General features: G+C 33.1%; 2 protein-coding genes and 1 pseudogene across 3 annotated transcripts in view; 1 reads left to right on the forward strand and 2 right to left on the reverse strand.

Moving 5' to 3' along the window:
* Positions 1 to 5,620: 5,620 nt before the first annotated feature.
* LOC149554722 (uncharacterized) overlaps positions 5,621 to 23,394 on the reverse strand; it is a 36,181-nt gene continuing 18,407 nt past the window's right edge. For both annotated transcript variants that reach the window (XM_089828773.1, XM_089828772.1), the window contains 3 exons: positions 7,939 to 8,177; positions 6,638 to 6,838; positions 5,621 to 6,063 (listed from right to left, as the gene is read on the reverse strand). In XM_089828773.1, the coding sequence (XP_089684899.1) occupies positions 6,012 to 6,063; positions 6,638 to 6,838; positions 7,939 to 8,177 (492 nt within the window). In that variant the 3' untranslated portion in view covers positions 5,621 to 6,011. The remainder of the gene's footprint in view (positions 6,064 to 6,637; positions 6,839 to 7,938; positions 8,178 to 23,394) is intronic.
* Positions 8,339 to 13,367, forward strand: LOC149554723 (transketolase, chloroplastic pseudogene; annotated as a pseudogene).
* On the reverse strand, positions 14,672 to 15,892 carry LOC149554724 (uncharacterized). Its single transcript, XM_089828774.1, has 3 exons — positions 15,660 to 15,892; positions 15,291 to 15,556; positions 14,672 to 14,973 (listed from the first exon to the last, which is right to left on the reverse strand). Exons 1-2 carry the CDS (start codon positions 15,789 to 15,791, stop codon positions 15,314 to 15,316), a joined length of 375 nt encoding a protein of 124 aa, XP_089684900.1. The 5' UTR covers positions 15,792 to 15,892; the 3' UTR covers positions 14,672 to 14,973; positions 15,291 to 15,313.

Raw genomic sequence — 23,394 nt, forward strand, 5'->3', positions numbered from 1 at the left:
ATAAAGAAGTTTAAGAGCCATGACACAAAAAATTTATCCAGCGGTCTGGAGATTTGCAATGGGAATTATACAGAGAAGAGGTGCAAATTTAATGTTGCAGGTGAAATTGGAATCAAATTTAGATATATTTTCATCTGATTTGACTTCTCCAGCAATTGTAAGGATGAATTGAATGTTTTTGGAGGTGGTTGAAGCAATATTTTTTTCTAGCAACTGCACAATGTTGAATTTCACGGCAAAGAAAAGGTGGCATGTTGAGATCAGTTTTTTGGAGCCTCGATACAAATTGTGATGATTTCTTGATATTCCTTCATGAGATATTTGCATATTTTAAGTGGGGATATATCAGATATTTTGGCATCATTTATGGTTTTCAAAGTGCAGGTAGATGAGGAAGTTCAGTTTGAACAACTCCAGATTGAAGACTCGTTTAGTGGGACACATGTCAAATTCAGATTAGAGACCCAGAAAGATTTTCTCTCCTATATATCTTCCTTTTCTGCTTATTGTAAGGGTTCCAATTCTTTGAAGATTTGAGGTGGATTGTGAGACCAGTTTGGTTCCAATTTCCTGAGTTTTCTTACAGCTGTGATACCAATTTTTCTTAGTATTCTCTTGTTATGAACAGCATATTATATCTCTTTTGAAGCATTCCATATTATACAGTCATTCTTGGTGTTCTCTTCTGAATTTTAATATACAAATGATGTATTATTTTCAATGAAATTAATGCAAAGAGTTTAACCTTCTTAGTTTCATTCTGATTCTCATCTCCTACTTCTGTTACTTGCAATGTTCTGTGCTTAAGAACTAAGGTCTTGAACTCAGTTGCAACCCCTTAAGGTTGTATATTAGGATGAATTTGTTGTTGGAACAAAGAAGCCAAGTAAATGCTTGTTTATGCTGATAGGGTTGCAGGTTACACCAGAAGGATTTTACAATAAGTACGAGAGTTGTTATGAAGACTGATGTCTGTTTGCAAGTCAAATAGATAGATCACATGCCTGAATATATGAGTATAATTTAGGTATCCATCTGCATGTTAAGGTTTAGTTGATGCCCAATTGATAAGGGATTGGTCAGCTTGAAGGATGCATGTTCTCTATTGTTGCATACCCAGGTTATGCTGAGATACAAATCTTAATCAAATATCTTTCCTTTGTGTTTAAGAATTAAAAGAGTTTTCCCTCACTTAGTTTATCAAGTTCATGTGTTGTGTTAAGTAGCTATTTCATCCATGGATGCTTGCATAAACATAGAAGATTAAGGGATTTTATCTGTTTTCCAAATTCAATTGTATGCCTTTACACTGGTACCATATAAAGAGTCTAAGGTCCACCCACCTAGGTCTAACAGAGCCTGAAGAAGAAGAAGGATTTATCCTTATAGTTGGCCCAAGACTGCAGTCAAGTGCATCCACCATAGGAATTTTCTAACCTTAGATGTATTGGTCTGGTTTCTTGGTTATTTCCAAAACTGTTAAATCGGGAGCCAATAGAGAGAAACATTGAAGCTAGAGATAAAACCTCTCTTCAATTTGCAGTGACAATAATTTTTCATCTTTTCTTTTTTTAATCAACATTCTCAAAATAAATTATTTGTACTCTTCATAATAGGTAGACTCCTACTCTAATAGAGCTCTTGTTTCATTTATATGTTTATTTGTCTCATGAAATCCTATAATATTTAAGTTGTAATTTACATATTCATCTTCCCAAAATCAGTGTAGGAAACATTTCCATATACCTTTGCTTCCTTACAATATAAACAAATGGAAGTACTTCCCTTTCAAGAGTGAAGGATGTGTTCTAATAACTAGGTGCATTTCATTCATTCAAAAAGTATAAGAAGTTCAACTAAGTTGGGGGTCATTGAAGCTCCCTAAGGTTAAATTCTATTGGAACTGAAACATCTCGTTGTTACAGGATAAATCAGTTTCTCGGTTCCTTTTAAAATATAAAATGCACCAACATTTATTCAATTCAAATATTGCAAGAGTAGATATATCTAATGTATTTTTTAAATGACTATCAGGAAAACTAGATGAAATTCTATTTATCATTTTGGAATCTAGTTTGTTGCTTCAAGCTTATAGAAATGTTTCAACTTCTTAGATTAAAAGTGTAGTAAATGTTGAAAATATATCAAGAAAAATTGGCTATTTGATTGTTCAAAATTGAAATTGGATCCTTAAAGAAAACATTTATCTAGCCTAATTTTCAAGGTACTTGCTAAATAACCAACTAAAAGGTAAATTTTATAAAGATATTTCAAATTGGTTTTCCATTTAAAAATTTGATCTCTAAATTATAAATTTCAAATTGAAATTGTAGGATTTTTTAACGATTTGAGGTTTCGAGAAGTTAATCTCATAGTTTTTTATATAAAAAAATAGTAAAAACTAGATAGACTGACTGACCCAATTGAAATCAATCTCATAGTGAATAGTTTACATTTAGAAACCTTAATAGATGAATGGTAGTAACAAAGTGCAGAATTGCCCTCGTTACATTTGAACACTCAAATTTTCTTATTCCAATCATCTTTCCACATGTATTGGAATCAAGAGCTACATTATTTAAATTACGCACATTTATTTAAACGCAGTCATCCATAGTTACAATCCCTTATGACTAATAATTAGTGAAAAATTATGAAGGCAAGGAAATTATCTGGCGCTTGCATTCAGAATGAGTCCCCCTGGCCACGTCCGGCATCTGCAGGAGAAGTCGTGTACGATTCAGAATCTTCATTTGATTAATCACGTCCTCCGTGGCTCCTACATCGACGTTGTTATCAGAATAAATTTAAAAGAAAAATGATGGCAAATATTGCAATCAATGGTTGTCTTCCTCATCTTTCCCGAGGTATTTTGATACCTCAAATTTCACAATATTCTCCGGGCCACAATGAAAATTATAGTCAATTAAACATTGTGAAGGTTTTGTAAATGGGGTTGCAAGCTTTGGGTTTAACCATGAAGGAAACTCTGTAGTTAAGCTTGTTCAGGCTAGAGTAGTACTGGGATGGGTGACCTCTTAGGAAGTCCCGGTGCTTCACCCATGTCAGCATCACCTAGATCCAGTCAGTACTAAGTGTTCCATTTATTCTCATGAGAGATGGATTCATGTTGAATCACTACTCATGAAACATGGGTCAATGAGTTTGACTCAAAATCACATAGTTAAACCCTGATAGCAATGTCACAATTTGACTTGATGTGGAAATTATGTCCTACTTATCAATTAAACTTTGTTATACAAATTCTTGTAAACAAAAACAAACGATGAGCTGAAGCAACGAGGAAAATATTCGTGGAAAGATGAGCATTGCGGATACAAAAGAAGTGATAAATTTAAGAATGAATAATGTTAGTGTTAATAATTCTAATTTTGTGTGTGATTTAGGGGTTTCCATCATAATTAACGGTTTCCAGATGGTTTTTTTCTTGTTAAGTCCATGCATTGATTTGGTATATAAATCATGTAGTATTGTAATAATCAATGTGAGAGCACAATGTAATCAATAGATATTTTATTTGAGCAGCTTAGTTTCTTCTATTTTTCTGTAAGTTTTGCTCTCTTTTTTCCCAGCTAGAGCTAATTGTTCTACAACTTACAACTATAGAAAATTTTACATGGTATGAAAAATGAAAAATCAATTTTTCTTTTGTTTCAGGTATAGCAAATAAGATTTGAAAATGGATGCTCTATCTTTTGTTATTCTCACACCATACAACTACTTTGATTGGAAGCCTAAAATTTTACTCTACCTCTGGAGTAAAGGCCTTTATTGAATAGTTAAGAATACAAAGGTTGAACGCAATTCAGCAGTAGAGAAATCTAAATACTTCAATCGTATAGATGAAGTATTTGGTCTACTATGCTTGTCCATATCTCAAGAACTGTTGTTCCATGTTGAGGCATGCACAACTCTAGACCAAGTTTGGAATGTACCTTGGAGACTCTCTTTGGAAAGCAAGACAAAATGCGGGGTCATATCCTTGAAAATGAGCTCATCCCATTAGATCCAAGGAGTATTGACAATATCCAAGATTACTTCACAAAGTTGAAAGCTTTGTTGCTTCCACTGAAAGGATGTGGCATTGATAAGTCCAATGAAGAAAGTAAGTTAATTCTTGTCATTCTATCAAAGTTGGGTCTAGAATATGGAGTATTTGTTTCTTCTTTCCACACAATCAAACTCACAACAAGAGCGAATTGGAAGATGCCCACACTCAATGCCTTCATTGAGTCTCTAATACATGAGCAAGATTAGCTTATTAAGATGGGTACCTTGAAGAATTCCAAAGCTCATGCACTCATTGTGCATACATCTAGGAAGAATAAATCTAAATCTAATCAAAAATCCAAAAGAAAATGGAAGCAAGATTTTCATCTCAGAAAGGAAGGTAATAAAAAATCTTTAGATGAGTCTACAAGATCAAAAGAAAAAGACACAAAGGGAAAATTAAAGTGCACCTATTGCAACCATGGGTACCATCCAACATCATCATGCATGAAGAAGGCCATTGATCTCATGACACAAACACTTCAACAACATAATATTGGTGGTTTCATTCTTGAGAGTGCCAAGAAGAAGCATGAAGAAAAAGCACCAGAGACCAAAGGCAATGCTCATGCATTTTTTTCTATTCATTCTATGTCAGATCACTCTAGAGCTTCACACCACATGACAATCACACAAGATGCTCTTTCATCTTTGAAACCATATTCTGACTCTCCTATTCTCATGGGAGATGGATCTCTTGTAGAAGTGACTGGAATTGGGAAGGTGGATCTTGGAATTGGAAATTTTGAGAATTTCTTATATATCGCAAAAAATTTCATGAATCTACTTTCTGTGTGTCAAATAACATATAATGGAACTAGGAGGAGACTCTAATTCACACCAGATTCAGTGAGCATCTATGAAATGAAAGACAACTCCAAAATTGTTGTTGGTAAGGTGAATCATCAATCTCATTTGTGCACTTTCTCTGATTTTTTTGCTAAATTAGATTCTACTTTACTTCTAACACATGCAAATGATGAAAGTAGAATTTGTTATGAAAGATTTGGACATTTGAATTTTAGATACATGCAATTCACTACAACATGAAGGTGGGGTTAAAGACAATTACAAAGACAATTGTTAAGCTAATTGTCTTTATTTGAGATGAAATAAAAGTTATTTATTGTCATAAATATTGTCTTTAATTCAATGTCTTTAATTACTGTCTCTTGAAGACAATTAATTATTGTCTCATGAAGACAATATAAAACCAAGATATTTATTGTCTTGTAGAGACGATAGTTCTTCAATTTATCCTTTTAAATATCACCTATTTCAACAAATTTAATACTAATATTTTTTAAGACTAATTTAGTATGTATAAATTAAAATTAAAATTATTTTTTGTTATAATTAAAATATTTTTTTTAAAGAACAAATAAATATTATTTTTTTATTTAATTTATCATAGACTAATAAATAATAATTTTACTTTTAATATAATTTCTAAATTTAATGTTTACAAATATCAATAATAGAATATTTACTATAATTATTCTTAATATTTTATTTTTGGAAAGCACTTAACAAAATAGTATCAAAACTCTTGAATCAAAAATTTATTTTTATTACATTTATTGTCAATGTTTGATTACAAAATAATGTGGGAGTTAATCCACAAGAAAATGAACATAACATGAATATGACGTTAAACAGTTGTAGTTGTGTTTATGTATGCACAACAAAGAGTCGATAAGAGTATATTTGTTTCTACAATGAGAAATAATGATTGACTAGTGATTAAAGAACCATAGAGCCCATAAAAGAGCCCACTACATTTTATAGAAGTGATTGAAGAATGATAAGAGTTGAAGTGATTGCTAGTATTGTGTCCTCAAGTCCCGAGAGCTAATTGCTTTTATTCACAACTTTAAAGACTCTATTGTATATGTACTACAGTACCAAGAACGGTGCCAACATAGATCATATTCATGCATTTAAAAGGGGATTGATTTGGTGTCTGTCGATGAAGTTATGAGATCTATCGCCCTATATGAAAAAGAGAAATCAAAGATTTTAATATATAAGCTTGATAATCACTTGTTAAGCTTGTTGTACAATGATAACATAAGATAAAATGACAGTCAAATCTTATAAGCTAAGGTAAATATAGTAGATAAGCTTGCAATCAAAGATTTTAATATATGATCTTGATAATTATTTGATTACCTTGAAGTACAATGGTAATATAAGATAAATGACAAGTACATCAATGATACGCTAAAGTAAATACATAGACCCAATTTGAATCCAATTTAAACAACGGTCATTTCATAAGTTGATGAAATATATTCCTACCTACACCCTTCCTTTGAAAATGGGTGTTAGGAAACAATTTCAATTCTGCACACATGCTATTTTGCTTGGATCATCCCGAATAAAATAAAGATTCAGCTAATGAATGCATTCTTGAATGAAAATGTAAATAAATGCATTGAGAATTAAATGGTAAACAATTTTTTCTTCCAACAGTATTTAAGGAAAAAAGCATCAATTATATGTAGAGTTTAATTTAATGATTGACAAAAACATAATTTGTATCTAATACAGTACACATACATACCTGGTTCTTCCCACAAAACTACGTGGTTGGTAAAGGAATAAAAATTTTAAGTACAGGTTCCAAAATTGTTCAACAGAAAGGCTTCCCATCTTCAAGCCATCCAATCTCCTGTTCATTTTTTTCAAGGACTGAATCATCAAGTTTTTGCTCATGAATCTCGTCCAAATATTGAACAAATGCCTCAAGTGTCGAATAGCCAACCTATTTGAGAAATTAAATCTTTTAGATTGAAACCAATCATGTTTGTTGAAAAATATTTTACCACTTCACAAATAGAAAGGTTAACAATTTCTACTTAGTATTAATATCATAGAGAATATTGTCATATGCTTACTGGGTTTAATGAGCAATAGAAACTAGTCATTCATACTAAGCATGACTGAGTGACAAACATGAAATAGACTAGTACTGAACCAGATTAGAGGACGTGTAGAAGTTGAAAGAAAGGTGCACATAATGGAAGTGCTTGCAGCATTGTATCAAGAAAGCACAATTTTCCTACATTTCTAAGACCTCTTGGCTGCCGCCTCTTCATCATGAATCTTGTCCCACTTATGGCAATACTACCACCATTTTCAAACAAGTCGGTGCTTACTTTTTCTTTAGAAGGGTATAGCTAAAACTGCCCCATATTTTTCCCACTTTATCACTTCCAATTTCAGAAGGGTACTACTGTTCAATGTAGTCAACCTAATAGGACAAGATTGCATCAAATCTTTAGTCAAGACATGACAAAAGGGACACACATTTGTGTGATCTTTGAAGAATTTTTTTTGTGTCTAGATGTCATGAAGCAAATTGATTTCAAAGGAAGGTGAGACATCTTTGCTGGTGTAAAATAATACTCAAATTCATACAGTTTTTTCTGCTTCCTCAAAGGATCTGACATCATGTTTAAGGAATATGCAAATATTATTAGTTATTATTTCTAAAATATAAGCATGGTATTCCAGAAGCATATCATGCAGTTGGATCCAAAACTGAACTAAACTGGAATGAAAGTCTGCAACTTTAAAATTTGGGGTTTATGCATTCATACTATGCCCAAAACCCTTATACACCCAATCCTTATGCTTGAGAACTAGATTAATCCCTTCTGCTATGTTAAAAAGAGCTAAAAAAAACCAAATGTTTCATTGAGAAAAATAAATAAATAAAACTCCCTGACATTCATCGACTAAAAGATCTTTAAGTTCTAAAATTGAAAATTTTGAACCCATAAATTTTCAAATAATTTATTTTTGACGCAGGTCATTATATTAGAGAAGCAAAAGATCTTGAGGAAAAACAACTTGAGGTACCTTAGATGAAGATCCTTGGGAATTCTCTGCTGTTGGAGCCAAAGTTTGACTACTCTATTTTGGTCACCATATTTTCTTCCCACCTTTAGGACATTGGGAAGTGTTGCCTTTGCATTTGTCGAATAATTGCTGCTACTCTTGCTTGAGACCTTCATGTCGCTTGGGAGCGTGTAATACATAGAGCATCTAAAACATAGATACTGGGTTTGGATTGTTTGGGGCCCCGTACCCTTGGTTTGCTGAAAAAAAATTACAATAGAAGGATTTAGATTCATAAGAGGTCATGTTGGATCTATTGGCTTCCATCGAACTGTCTTCCACATCAGTTGTGCATGAGTAGTCATGAAGGATGGTCTGACACAAGATTTATGAGGAGCCCATATAGAGCACTTGAAAAGAGATGTTTTCAACTTTGGTCAAGGTGAGTCATCTTCAAAAATGTCAAAAAACAGGTGATAAAGGAAAAATATTATCCATATAAACTTAAGTCCTAATACTCATGAGGAATATTGTAGAGACACAGCAAAGTAGTTTGTTTTTATCACCTAACCAATAATTAGTGTACAGTGCCCATTGCTCAATTGGCAAGGTTATAAGATTTACAATATTAAAATACAACCTTGTCTTGTATTTGGTAGAACCATATATTAAAAAGATAAAAGAATGAAAGTTACCCTTCATCCACCACAGATTTTGTGCATGCATATATGAAGATTACTGTTGATCATAATAATCTTAAATCTCATCTATTTCCAGGGCAAGTAGACTACCTATCATGAGTACATCTTATTCAATAAGAAACAATTTGTTTGATATATAGAAACCCTACGAAGAACAAATTTCTTACCTTGTAAGAACAATTGCAACTTTCATTACTATTCTACTACACTCACCATGGACACCATGGACTGCATAGTACTAGTGTTGCTATTGTTTTTTATAAATTATCAGCCCCAATCATCATCGTAGACATTCTAATGTCAATGACCCACTTTGGACACAATCCAAATAATTGAAAACTAGCCTCATTTTCAAAGGATTATAATATTTACAAGGCACGACTCTCACTTGTTAGACATGATTTGAAGTGTGCAAAAATTTCAGGATCAATAAGGTGGTCAAATCTCTTTCTGATCTAATTTTCTGCAATAATACCAATAACTAAGTGAAATTTTATGTAACTAGACCACTTAATAACCCACAAAATCATGCAAGAGCTGAATTTCCAAATAATTTCTGAACTGAATGTTTTGGGTATCATCTGAATTGGGATACAAAAATAGTAAGCTTTCTTGGAAAGGATTTTAACTTGAATTACACACTCTTTCTTCCAATCCAAAAAATTGAAAGAAATGATCAATTAAGATGTTATTCTAGAGAGATGTTCATTCCAAATATGCAAGAATAATTCCCCATTCCTATGCTTGATACAAAAATAGTGGAAAGAGGGTTTTAGGAAACATAACAGGCAATCAAAGCACAAATTTAGGAAATAAAGCACAATGAACACAATATAAGATTTGCCAAAAAAATGCAGCAAGACAAAGAATATTTTTTGAGTAGTTCCTCTATAAAAATAAAAATAAAAAAACTAATCATAACCTCTTTATAAAAAGGAGAAGAGGGCTTTAGGAAACATAGCAGGCAATCAAAGAACAAATTTGGGAAATAAAGCACAATGAACACAATATAAAATTTGCAAAAAAAAAAGAGTATTTTTTTAGTAGTTCCTCTTTATGCTAACAATAGATAAAATCTACTATGCACAGCCCCTTTGAATGTAATCTTTACATTCTTTGTGTTATGGCTCTTCTATATTTTCATGGTGATGTAGAGAAATGTAGTAGCAAGCAAACCATGGAAAAAATTTAGAGGAAGAAATTGGAATGGAATGCAACATTTGAAAAATACAAACAAAAACATCCATGTGAAGCAAATGAATTCACAACTCTTCTTTAGGATGGCATACCTCATTATTGGGAATCAAGTGTTCCACTAAATCTTGTAGCCAAATTTTTTCTTGTCCTCTACAAATAAATGCATTAAAATACTCCTGCAAAGTGTTAGAAAAGAGTTCAATGTAGTATTGCTACTAAATATTACTAAATGTTCCAAAAATAATAAATGACATCCTAGTTTTCCTATAAAACATTGCTAAAGAATTTAGTCTTCTTGTATATCATCTACAATTGCAATCGAAGATTAATGATTAAGTCTCCATATTTGATGTAATTCTTGCAAGTTTAACATAGGACTGCACATGGATCTATAAGAATTATAAAATTTAGAAAATTTATGATGTAAATAAGATAAAATAAGATAAGATAAAATTATTAATGTCCACGAAAACCAAAGCGATTTATGGGACTGAGCATACATACAAAAGAGCCAGGTTGGAAAGGCACCAAACGGTGACTAAAAAGGAAACAAAGCAACAAGAAGAAAGAAAGACAAGGTAAGGACTAAGGGTCCTTCATTGTCACAGAGAAATCCGTAATAGAGGGAAGGATGGTGGTCTTAAATGCACAAGTAGATTTAGAAATTTCAGAGGTTTAGGCACTCTAGCCTATCGACCACCTCAAATACTGAAAAGGGTTTGACTTATGAAGTTCTCCACAATAATTTAAAAATGATCAATTTGGTTTTCTAGGTTTGTAATGATTTGGATTCAAGGCTTATAAGATTCTAATGCAATCCCCATACTCCATCTTATCAAAGCTCTCTCAAACTGTTTCAAAAGCCTATTATTAACCCTGTAGCAAACTTAGAACCTAAATGATTCAATCTTCTTCCAAAACATTTGAGAAGGTGATGGCAATTATGAATACCATTTTCAGAGTTTTAAAACACATCAAAAACTTTAATACTATTACTTTAGACCAATACCTACAGTTCTTACACGGTGACTTGCAAGTAGCATGAAGAACCCACCAATTTACAGAGCAACACCACTCCCCTTTTTATCCTTATCACTTTCGACTTACAACAGAGTCATATAATGACTAAAAATGACTAAATCCTAAAGAAATTAGCCTCAAGGGCTTTGCAACACCAAAATCCCCAATTCAGAACCCCAAGCCCTTGCTACTTAGGGCTTTCTCGATGTCCTATCAAAATGTACTCCTACATCCAATTAGATATTGTTTCACCATCTAATAAACATTATAGAATATTTCAAATCATAAAACCCACCCCTCATTTGGACAATTCACTCACTGATATACATTAGCATACAATTCACTATATTTTCCACTGTTTATCCTGTGGTCACACTGTTTTCCACACAACTCTGCATATGTATGGTTAGCATTCTATAATTACAAATTAAAATAATTCGTTCCTTGAATATCAGGTCTCCATACTCATGGAATGATTCACATATCTTAAAACCCTACTGCAAAATCAATAACAATCAAAAGATATTTACTGTTCTACAAACTATGCAACAACAAACTCACTGTAATGTTTGGGAATTCATCAACAGTGAATAGAGTGATTAAAAACTATGTCGAAGCATATGGAACTCAACCCAATCAAATTGAAGTTCTCAAAAATGAGATGGTTTTTAGGAAATAGAGAGGTTTAGTACTTAATTGTGCACCAGTTCATACACCCATTCAATCTGAAGCTCATTTAAAAATGGTTTTAAAATGGATACAAGAAACTCTTCTAACTCATATATATGTTAGATCAATCAATTCAAGACTTCCAAGATAAACGGAATTGCAGGAACTAAGAGTTTATATTTCTTGTTGTTTTTGTCCGCATACATAGACATCCCCTTTTTTGTCATAATAGAGATATATAAGATTCCTTATAACTTCTCAAAAAAACGAATGCAACCAACTAGCATTGGTTGGAGCTTGGTTGGAGCTTAGTTTAAGCCTAACAAAATCCTAAACACTAACTCGCTCCAAACACATTCCTAGCCATTTATATTTGAAATTTTGAATTTCAAAAAACCATAAAAGGATTTATTTGAATATATAACTCCTTTCCAAAAGACTTAAACTCCCACACTAGCCTATTCTAGACTTCTTAAACATAATTTAAGACTTGGACATCATAAGTCCATAGCAATCAAGTTCTTAGTCCATAAGGACATTACAAACATAAAATGGATTACAAGTATAACACCATATTGCACTATTTGAAGCCCATAATAGGTGCTAGGATCCTCCAATTGACTTGTTGACCTTGATGATGCATTCCATTCTCTTGATTTCTATTGGATGTCTTTGTGGTCTTGTTTATCTCTGACTCTAAACTGAATGTTTGAGGTGCTCCTGCACCAATTTAGCAATTGTGCTCGTATTTTCTTGGGTCATATAACCCATGAAAGTTTTGGTCTTCTGATGAATGTAGGTACGATCAGAATTTGATGTAGTAGATGCAACCCATGGATATTTTGAAAAGTATTTAAATCTAGTTTCCAAGTCCAGTCTTGGTCTAATAAGAGGAAGTGCAGACCTTGCAAGCTCAAACAAGGTCTTCTTAAAGGAATTTGAAGATTTCAAGCCAAAAACCCTGTGGGGCAAGAACATCCATTTTAGTAATAGAGAACATGCCATGGCAGGAATCTCAAATGGGATTTCTTTGCATGGTAATGGATTGATCCCATTTGTTGCAGCCTTCCTCATATTTTCAAACTACATGAAGAATTCAATGTGGCTTGCAGCCTTGAGCCATGATGGAGTGGTGTACATTCTAACACATGATTCAATTGGCCTAGGACAAGATAGCCAAATGCACCAACCAGTTGAGCAACTTATAGGCTTTAGAGTTGTGTCCAATTTACTACTTTTGAGGCTTGTAGATGGAAATGAAATAGTAGGCGCGTAGAATACAGCAATCAACTACATAGATGGACCATCTACCATTGCATTATCAAGGAAAAAACTGGCTACAAACTTGGCAGGGACATCAGTTAAAGGTGTTGAAAAGGGAGGATATGTGATAACTAATAATTGCAAGAATGATGAACCAGAGCTTATCTTGATTGGAACTGGATTAGAGCTATGCCTTTGTGATGATGCTACAAAGAAGCCTAGATAAGATAAGATAAGATAAATTTATTAATGTCCAACAAAAAACCACAATGTGGGTGTATGGGACTGGAAGCTTACAACAAGGAAAAAGCAGACAAACGGAGCACCAAACGGTGTCCAAAAAAGAACAAGCACAACAAAAGAAGAAGAAAGCAAGAAACATCACAGAAAAGATTAGGTATCCATCTTCATAGGGAAAAAGTCCAACAATGACTGATCTGTGCGGCTACCAGAAGCCCTGTGATGAAGCTAAGTGCTACAAGAGGAGTGTCGCTGGCAAAAAGGTCCCCTGTGGGGTCTCACCGATCTGGAACAGCCTGTGCTAGGGAAACTGTACGATCGCTTCACACCCCGAGCTGGAGTTAAGGGCGAGAAGAAGGTCGTAATAAGCTGTGCCTGATTCTAACTCCTGGGAAATGAAAGCTGTAAAGTATGATCACGAAGCTGTAAGGACTCGCGGAGATAGAGAAGAAGAAAGAATAGTAAAAGTGGTATATTTGATCTGCTGCAAATTGTTTGACAAAGAAACTGAAGCATACAAGGACACCATACTTCCTCCAAATGTGCAAAATAGACTTAGTCTTCCTCTGTTGAGAAACGTTTGACAAACAACTTGAAGCATACAAAGACACAATACTTCCTCCAAATGTCAAGAAGAGACTTAGTGTTAATGGTGGTTCTCCATAACAATGGAGAGAATATGGGAGCTCCAAGGGGCCTATACTATCTATGGAAAACTTTGGAGCAAGTGGAGCTTATCTAGTTTTATTTGAGAAATATGGGTTTATAGTACAGAAAGAGACAAAATCAGCTAGCTCTTTGCTCAAGTATCTTTAACAAAGCCTTCCAACAGTGCGGCAATAAGACCATCCAATCTTCCTATGCAAACTATTGGGCATTGAGAAGGATCAATTTTTTACTTACATCTAACTAAACAATTATTATTTTCCATTTTCATCCATTAAATGACACCAGTGACACTCCTAAAAGGAACAATAAAATACTGCTTCATCCAATATTGTGGCCCTAATGAAACCAGGGTGTCTACAGGCATGAAATCTAAAAAAGAGTTTGATAGTAACTTAGAAAAATGAAATTTCCTAACCCTCTTAGCATTTTTCTCAGTATCTTCATTTTTAGCTCTAGATGTTGCTTGTTCATCAAGTATTCCTACTTGTATATATTAAATAGTACTATTTGCAATATCTTCATAAAATGCTTAAGACCTACACAACACCAATATTTGCATTTTAGATCTACCAATCTGAATAATAATGTAATAGAAAAATTGATACAATGTACCTAAACAATAGTTAGTGGTAGCAACAAGTTGAAATGATTTCTCATTAAGGCCACTTCACAAATAATGTAATTGTGCACAATTACATCAATAGAACTCTGTACTAAATATACCCAATTGTTGAATTCATGAGTTCAATAGAGTAGATTATCTTAACCGATTCAACCACAGGTCTCTCAAAGTTATTTAAGAGATTAACAAATTAGAATAAGATAGTTTACCCTCTATTCCAAGTGCAAAGTGAGGTAGTATTGCTTGAGCAAAATAAAATAGAACACCTACATTTATCATGTTCGATCCCAAGAAAATTTCTAAAAAAGTGTGGTAGACCCAAAGTTATGTAGACAAAGAATAGAATTTTGAGAGAAACATTAGTAGTTGTAAATGAAATAAGAAACCATTGAGAACTAACCATTTATATTTAACATCAGATACTTTCCAAAAATATAATCGTTGTTACTGTAAGTGGTGGAAATATGTATGTAAGCACTTAAGAGGCCATAACAATAGATTCCAAAAAAAGATGATAAAGAAAATCAATTGAAATTAAAGGTGAAATCAAAAATGCTTCATTTTCAATATGTTGAAGTTGTACTATTTTTTTCATGCCATATCCAATATGACCATATGTAGATGCATTTTAACTAAATAATAAGTAGATCATGTTCTTCATTTTCCTCTGGTAGCCTGAAAGAAAAGAAAAGAAAAGATGTCTAAGAATATAATATAACTAATCAAATAAAGTTTCTCATAAATGGATAAGTCCATAAATATAATGAACAAATTATAAATAACACTAGAGAAAATAACTAGAAAGCAGATGAATACCAGAGTGTCAATTTTGAAAGGAGAAACAAAGAAACAAAGGGCCTTTATGATGATCACAACACTATATACAATTACAATGTTTTTAGTACAATGAACATAATAAATAATGACAACGTACTTAAATAGAATAGTAAATAGATCAGTAACAATGACAAAAGAATGTTTTTACTACATACCAGGTTTTTAAATCCACATTATATCACATCCAGCTTCTTTCATCGTGTTCTCTTTTTACGAAGCACCATTCTAATTGTGGGTGCGGTCTGTTCATGACGTTAAGAACCCTCTCGATAATTATTGTTTCCAACATGCTGAGATTACGCATAGTTTCTTGTTGAGGTTGTGGAATAATATTTGAATTGTTCTGTGCAACAAATATTTCACCATGTTCCCCTACCTCATCTCCATTCTCACTCCATGGTGAGTTAGATTGTTGGGCTACCTACACACAACACAATTTAAGAGATTGATTTTAAGAGATTGATTTGGCATAATACATTTGATTGAACTATTACATAAGTTTTAAAATATTATAATAAACTTACCTCATTTTCATGACCACTAGCTAATATATCCCCTTGGTCTAGCATGTGTTTGCTCAAGCATTGGGAACCATTAAGCAAAGCAAATTTTAAGTCCTCTTGTGATGCTTCCTTTTGAAATTGGTGAACCTGCATTAACAAATATAACCAATTTTTTAATAACTTATTAGATATAATAAAATCAAAAGTTTGACATGATTTCTATGGAATACAAAATAATAAACATGAAAATCTTCACTTACCAAGGCACCACGAATGCTATTGTACCTGCTAGATGCTAATTTATGAGATCCAATACTTGACACCTTGGCTTGGGTTGCTTTTGTTGTATCTCAGAGATGTCTTTTAGATCCTCCTATTGAAATTGGTATATCACTAGGATTATCACGACGCTTCCTCTTAAATTTTCCATTTTTAATGAGCTCGTCCCATGTTGTTGGATCTGTAATCCAAGATGGATGTGGATAACTGAGGTCATTTTTCAACTTACACCTTAAATCATCTCTTTTAGAATGTATATATTTCTAGGAAATTTCCAAAATGTATTCCTCGTCAAAGCCAAGGTCACCAAATGCCATTATCACATCATTACAAAGTTCAACTTTCTTAAGTTTGCATTAGTTCCTCCAATCTCGTTGAACTCTATTGCCAAACAGTTGCTCTGAACGATGATATATAAAATGAAAGAATGTCATACCCATTTCATCCCTTAAGACTTCACCTTCTCAAGATAGCAAGAGTGTAACTTCCTATGCCCCTTTTGTAGTGACTAAGGAAACATTTGAAATTTGAGGAGTTGATGTCGATGCCACAATAGGTACATGAGTTTCATTTTCATTTGTTTCCTATATGTAAAATGAGAATTTCAAATTGTTAGATACCCAGCCAAAATATAAAACTATTTCCAATTTAAAACTAATTATTTTGAACATCAAATATGGAACCAGATAACTAAATTAGTTACCCTAGCTATTTATTAACATAAGACATTTTGGACATTACAATGGATAGTTTGAGATATATTTTTGAAGGAAGAGGAGACAAAATGACTCTCTTTCCTTTTTACCATATGAGTGAGTTTGCAGAGTACCAAATCATGATTTTACAACTAGTCATTTATAAGGAGATATAATATTGAAGGTGGCAACAAGAACAGTTTCGAAATAGGTCTCTCAAAAAAGAGTGATAGACAAGTAGGTTGTTGTCAAAGAGAGAATAAGAGTGTCTATAACCTCAAATTTTTATGTTCTTCTAGTTGTGGTTTGCTCCAAGAATGTCATAAAGAGGTTAAGAAAAAAAACATCTGGCAAATTTGATGAGGATCCACTTAAATTTTACAAATACAACATTGATTTTCAATGGGTTTGACTATAAGAAGTTCAATTACAGCAACAAGTTGTGGAATCCCAAAATAGGCATTAGTTGTTTGGCATAATGCCAAAAGAGATGAAGGTGGGGACAATGCACTCAAATTATTTGCCAGAATGTCACAAAAAATAAGCATGAAGTACATGATATCTGAGTGAGGGTTTTCTATAAATGAGCCTTGCATACATAATAACCATTCATGTGAAATTTTTGGATATCTATGGTGGGTGCTTCCAATATAAAATATAATATTGACTACAAAAATTTATGAGTATTTTGGTACACTGTTTGTATGACCATGAGGACAAACAATTATTTTATCATATGACAATATCTAGCATGAAGTGCCTAATATAAGGATCAACATTAAATGCTTTTTGAACTCTTCAATTATGTTTGGAAGAAAACCTAAGACCATACGAAAAAGTTATGGTTTTATAAGTGAATAAAGCTAGTCTAAATTTTAAACTTTGCATCAATGATTGATTCACAAAAGGGTAAATGTCTAGTTGTCTGTTCAATCCAGCACTCGTTCTTTTATCATGGACTTGTGGTGGGGTGAATGTTATTGGCAATACTTCAGTTGAAGTGTTAGCATTTCCAGAAGAAGGCTTAAAATTTAGCATTAGAAAATTAAGTACTTTAGACAAGTAAAGAAAAGAGGTTATGCTTGGAAATCTTGATTGGTCCCCAATGCAGAAGGATCCAGCTTTCTCGTCTAAAAATATTACTAAGTTTGAAGATAATGACTTCCAGGTATGTTGAAGGTCATTTTTCCACAACTTCTTTTTCATATGTATGTACTTGTCTATATAGAACTAAGTATACTTGTAGATTCTCAACCTTTGTTTCCAATGAAAGCACAATGACAATGATACATTTCAATATTTGATATACATTTTTTAACATAGTTAATCAGATAAACATTCTTGAGGAGCACATATGACAATGCAGAAATAGAATTTAAACATACAACATTTCATTGAAGAAGTAAATTGTAATGTTAACTAGTTAAATAAAAATGATGAGAATCTAACAATAAAAAAAGTGTCGAGTTGGTGGTACTAGTATATGATTAAAGATTGGAAGGTTATTTGATTTTTACAAAAGTGAAATGGGATTGATAGGCAAGAACACATTAATTGATCTGAGTCAATAATAGGTATGGAAAAATTTTGTCTCTTTGTTGAAGGTTAACACTAGGTTGTGGTAGTTGCACTGAAATCATGTATTTGTATCTTTTTTTCATTTATAACTAAATGCATTTCATAAATATCAATCTCATTTATTTTGCAATATAATTAACATTTCTGAATGCATGAATTGGTATTTGTGCAGGCACTTTAGTGAATCTAGGGTATATAAGAGTCATTTTGGAAGTATCACATGAGCTGGAATGTTACCAGTTAGGCCTATGGTTCTCATCGTGGCTGTAAAACTAGTTGAGATCAAACTATAGTTTCAATGGTAAGGATATGGTTGTCATAGTGGCTGTAGAAAATACTCATATGTTAAACAACATGAAGAGCATCTCATAGAAGATAAAGAACATGTAGAAGCACAGTTTGCAAGCACACAACACTAAACAAGCTTGCTTGTTGCAATGATCAAAGTCTAAACACTTTACCCCATAATTTTGGTACTACTATTCCTTACTACTAGCAAGAGTAAAAAGAAAAGTGACACTTGAAATGAGTCACAAAGTGAAACACAACTTGACAGTGAAATCAGTTGATTGGAATAGAGTATCACAATAATACTTATAAATAATTGTACTTGTTCATCTAAAGTAATCCCTGCAGTCCCCAACAATGTCCTCTCCCACAACTTGATTTGCTTATGTATTTCCTTCCTATATTCAGTATTCTCAGGAGAGTCTGGTTGGAGCCTTAATGTTTTTCATTATGATTCTATAAGACTCCTCAATGAAGCTTGTTCAGGTGTTTGTGGGAGAATTCTGATTCAATCCATACTCGATGGATTATTTAAAGATTCTGGTATACTCCTAGCATGGGTGTGCATGTCAATTACAACAGGGATAGTAGGAGCACCCATGCTTGATCTCAAAGGCATGTTATGAGGCATTGTTAGAGCAAAGACTGCATATGCTAACTACACTTTGTACACCTTATTCTTGTTCAGGCTTAAGTGCATCAAGGGTAGTTGAGAATCAAGATAGTTTGGTGCAACTGACTAGATATTAGGTGGGAGGTCAAGATGCTTCAATCATAGCTAACCAGTGCAAATGATTACAGAGTACTGACGAGTGTCATAAAGAAAATGAAAATTGATAATTATTATGCTTGTAATCTGGGTTGGAACTTTATGTTTTAAATTTTATTTTTAGTATTCAACAGAAAAATTCTTTATTTAGACTACATAACAATACATTCTCATCTTCTAAATTGATCATTGAAGTTACTGTAGCAAATTAAGACAATTCTTTATGTCATCCTTATTTGCCAAATTTGCTTCTTCATTTCCTAAATTTGCAGATGAGCTGGCACACATGAAACGTCAAGTTTCCAACGGCAAAACACAAGATGTTACCATTTCTGAAATGAAAGAACAAGAGATACAACAGGATGCACAGATTACTTCTGATTGCAGTAAAGGCACAAGTATAATTTTCTCTTCAGGAGCTGACAACCAGAAAGAAAACCCTCAATCATGGACATTGGAACCACAAATAGAGAAGTTAACTCAATCTTCAGCTATATCAATTGACTAATCTTCAACTAATCTTGATTTTGAAGGCTCAGGAGGTGTGGCCCATCATCAAGAAGCAAATAGCACTATGAATGAGGTATCTCTGACAAACCTGAAGTTTATACTGAATCCAAAGACTCTTCTTCTATCAATGTGGACTCTGGAAGTTGTAGCGAAAAGGAGCCTCAGAACTTTAATAATATAAATTCAAATAAGATGTTGACCCCGGAAAAAGATAACACCTTAATTGTAAGCGGTTTGGTTAAGCAGGATACACTAAAGGAAACATAAGTCCATTTTAAGGCCATTGAGATAATCTCCGATGAGGAGAATGATTTGCAAGCTTCAAGAAAGGTAGTTACTACTGTTCAAGATATGAACTTTGCAGATGGATGCCTAACAAAATCTTCTAAAGAAGTTAAAAAACAAGAAGTGGAAAGTAGTGCCTGTGTAGTCTCGAGTACAATTGATCATGAAAGGAATGGTTTTGATCCAGACTATAGAAATGAATATTCAACAGAACAAAAAAGCATACTTTCAGATATCGACACTTTCAAACATGAAGTTGAAAGTAGTTCTTGCATTGGCTCAAGTATAATTGACCATGATAGAAATGGTTTGGATCTAGACTGTAAAAAGGAGGATTTTACAGAAAAAAAGAGCACAAATTCAGATATGGACATTGTCAAACATGATGATGCTAATGAAATTGAACAGAAAAAGTTGAATAAAACACCTGCCAGTGAATTAGTAGTTGATGAGAAATCTATACCACCAGAATTTCATCTATCGGAATGTGTGGATTTCTCTCATGAAGGAAACACTGTAGAACAAGATATCCCTGTGAAAGTTGAAGATCATGTTGAATCTACAGACGTTTCTCCACTCATCTGTGGGGATACTGACAAGTCTAGAGATGTGGAGATGCCTACAAGTTTTCATTGAAAACTTTCTAATGCTATGTTACACCTTGAAGAAGACAAAGAAAAAATAATAGAAGATACCCTGTTTAAACAGGAGCCAGTGGAGGAAACCCTCTCTAAAGCTATTGAGACAACCTCATGTGAGAAGCACGACACACACGATTCAAGTAAGGTTATTCCTGATCCAGGAATAAGTTGTACAGATAACCCTCCAATAGGAAACTCAAACACAAGGGTAAAGGAAGAAGTGTATTGTTATGCCTCCAGCTCAAGTATAATTGAACATGGGATGAATGATTGCAGTGCAGATTGTAGAAGACAAGATTCTATACAAGGCAATATCACATTGCCAGAGAGGGACATGCGTGATGATAGTAAAGTAATTCCAGTCAAAACACTGCCCAAAATAAACACCAATGAAGCCATTAATGATGATTTCAGCAAGGACATTGGAAATGTCCACAAGTAAACACTACACATACAAAAATCTCAAAGCTATTAGCAATTAAATAAGTTTGGGCTTGTGAGATGAGATAACATTCCATCCATTTTATGTTTAATATTTGCAGTTAGATATCATCACATTTATTCACACATATGTCAGAAATAAGACAATATAAGACCAGATTTATGGAACTCAAACCATAGGTTGATTTCTAGCAATATCATCCATTGATTAAGATTGCTTCATAACATAAATGGTACTTATATTGCAAATGATAAAGACACAAGCATATGCAGACACATCCAATACACCAAATATAGTTATTAAGACTAATCTTTGCCCAGTCCAGAAAATAAAGAGCTAAATTGACACAGATGTAACAATAGAAAAAAACATATGATATTAATTGGCCTATCTATTATAGTGGACATCAATATTTATTTCTACTGATAACTTGGTTATTGTCTTTCTATAGCTGTGTGATTGGCAAATGTCCCCAAATAGTGGCTCTTAATAACTCCTTATTTATTTTTCTAGTGTCTATAGGACACACAACAAAAAGAAACAATCTGGTTGCTTGTACATTTAATTGAAAAATGAAAAGATATAATTATATTGTATGAATCCTCACAACAATCATAAACTGAACATGGTGATCAAATAATGTCATCTTCACAAGAAATTTCCTCATCTGATGGAATATATACCTCATCATTAATAGTACCTAAATCTACAAATACATTAATATCATCATTTCCTGCTCTCTTTCATCTTCGAATATAGGAAAATTCAAATCAATAAATTCATCATCTTCATGGACTTTAAGCACATGTTCTTGCTCATATCCTTGTGAATCTTCAGTAAACTCATCATGATATTCATCTTGGTCATCTGCGTCACTGACAATAAAAGTTTCATCATCTCCGTCTTCATCATCTATTTCTTCAAGGGGAACTTCTTCATCTTCAAGTAAATTGTGGCCCTCTATGTCTTCAACAAATTTTACTCTTCATCCTCTTGGATCATAATCAATCGCAAATGACCATCCCTGCTCTTCTAAATTAGGAATGAGGAATATTTGTTCACATTGATATGGAAACACATAAGGTTCAGAAGTGGCTTCAAATCTAGATGTATTAATCATAGAGAATCCATTATTGTGCTGAAATATAGTTTTTTCTTCACCCACTTTAATAAGCTTGTACCATTCAACACGAAAAATAACTTTCTTAAAAGATACAAAATCAAGCTCTATAATATCCTCCACTTCTCCATAATAATATAGTGTGTTGGTCACTAGTTATCTATCATTTGCATGTGAACGACATTCTACCTCAAAAGATGCTGAAACTCCACAATCATAAGTTTGTCTCTTTTCATCAACCTTTTTGATGCGGAAATGATGCCCAAAATTCCACATTCCTTTGTAATATGTTACCTAAATTCAAATAAAAATTAACTAATTAGATTCAAACTTACAAAATATAAATATTATTAAAGATTTCCAACATGTTAATATATATGCATCACCTCCCCATTGTTTGATCCTTTAACAAAATTCAGTTGTTGCGGTGTGACTCTATTCCTCCCTTTAGATGCCTCGTGTTCAATATTGCTCTTTAGCCAATTCCATGAGCATCTATCTAGCCTTTTTCTTTTATGGCTTATAGGAAGTCCTCGAGCAAAGTTTCGGCCATATTTATTATATATGTTGGCCAAAACCATTTCATCCTCCAATTTCTTCTGTTTAGCATACTTCTCCATCCATTCTGACATAAAGTCAAAATTGTATGCAATATACAAATGTAATGCCTCCCACTCCTTAGCATCTACATTAAAAAATAGAATTAATAATTATTTAAAACAAAAGCCATGTATTATGAATATCAAGATTAAAACAAAAGTCATGTATTATACAAATTAAGATAAAAACTACTTCCATTTTTGCATACCTTTTATCCTCTTTGAAATCCCCTGACCCTCTAATTTTTCACCTTCAAATGATGGAGGTTGGTTATAATTCCATAATAGTGGTGCTTCAAGGTGCAATTGAGGTATGTACTCACTTTAATGAACCATTGATTGGAATACCATGTAACCCTCAGCCATAGACCCTTATGGCGAGCCTTTTCCCTCAAAAATTATTTTAAAACTTTCATGTATCTCTCCACAAGCCACATTGTTCAAATATGAATAGGCCCACACAACTCGATCTCTTCTACTAGGTGTACAAGGTAGTGCTCTTGAGAATTAAAAAAACTTGGAGGGAAGCACCTTTGAATATCACACATCA

This window comes from Cupressus sempervirens, chromosome 5, assembly GCF_028749045.1.
Source record: "Cupressus sempervirens isolate cs-2001-9-10 chromosome 5, ASM2874904v1, whole genome shotgun sequence".
Lineage (NCBI taxonomy): Eukaryota > Viridiplantae > Streptophyta > Pinopsida > Cupressales > Cupressaceae > Cupressus > Cupressus sempervirens.

Excerpts from the sequence above, each read along its gene's own strand:
- LOC149554724 (XM_089828774.1), bottom strand. The coding sequence starts at position 15,791 with ATGCAGGTTCACCAATTTCAAAAGGAAGCATCACAAGAGGACTTAAAA. Across the intron at positions 15,557-15,659 it reads CTAGTGGTCATGAAAATGAG|GTAGCCCAACAATCTAACTC; the intron begins GTAAGTTTATTA and ends TGTTGTGTGTAG.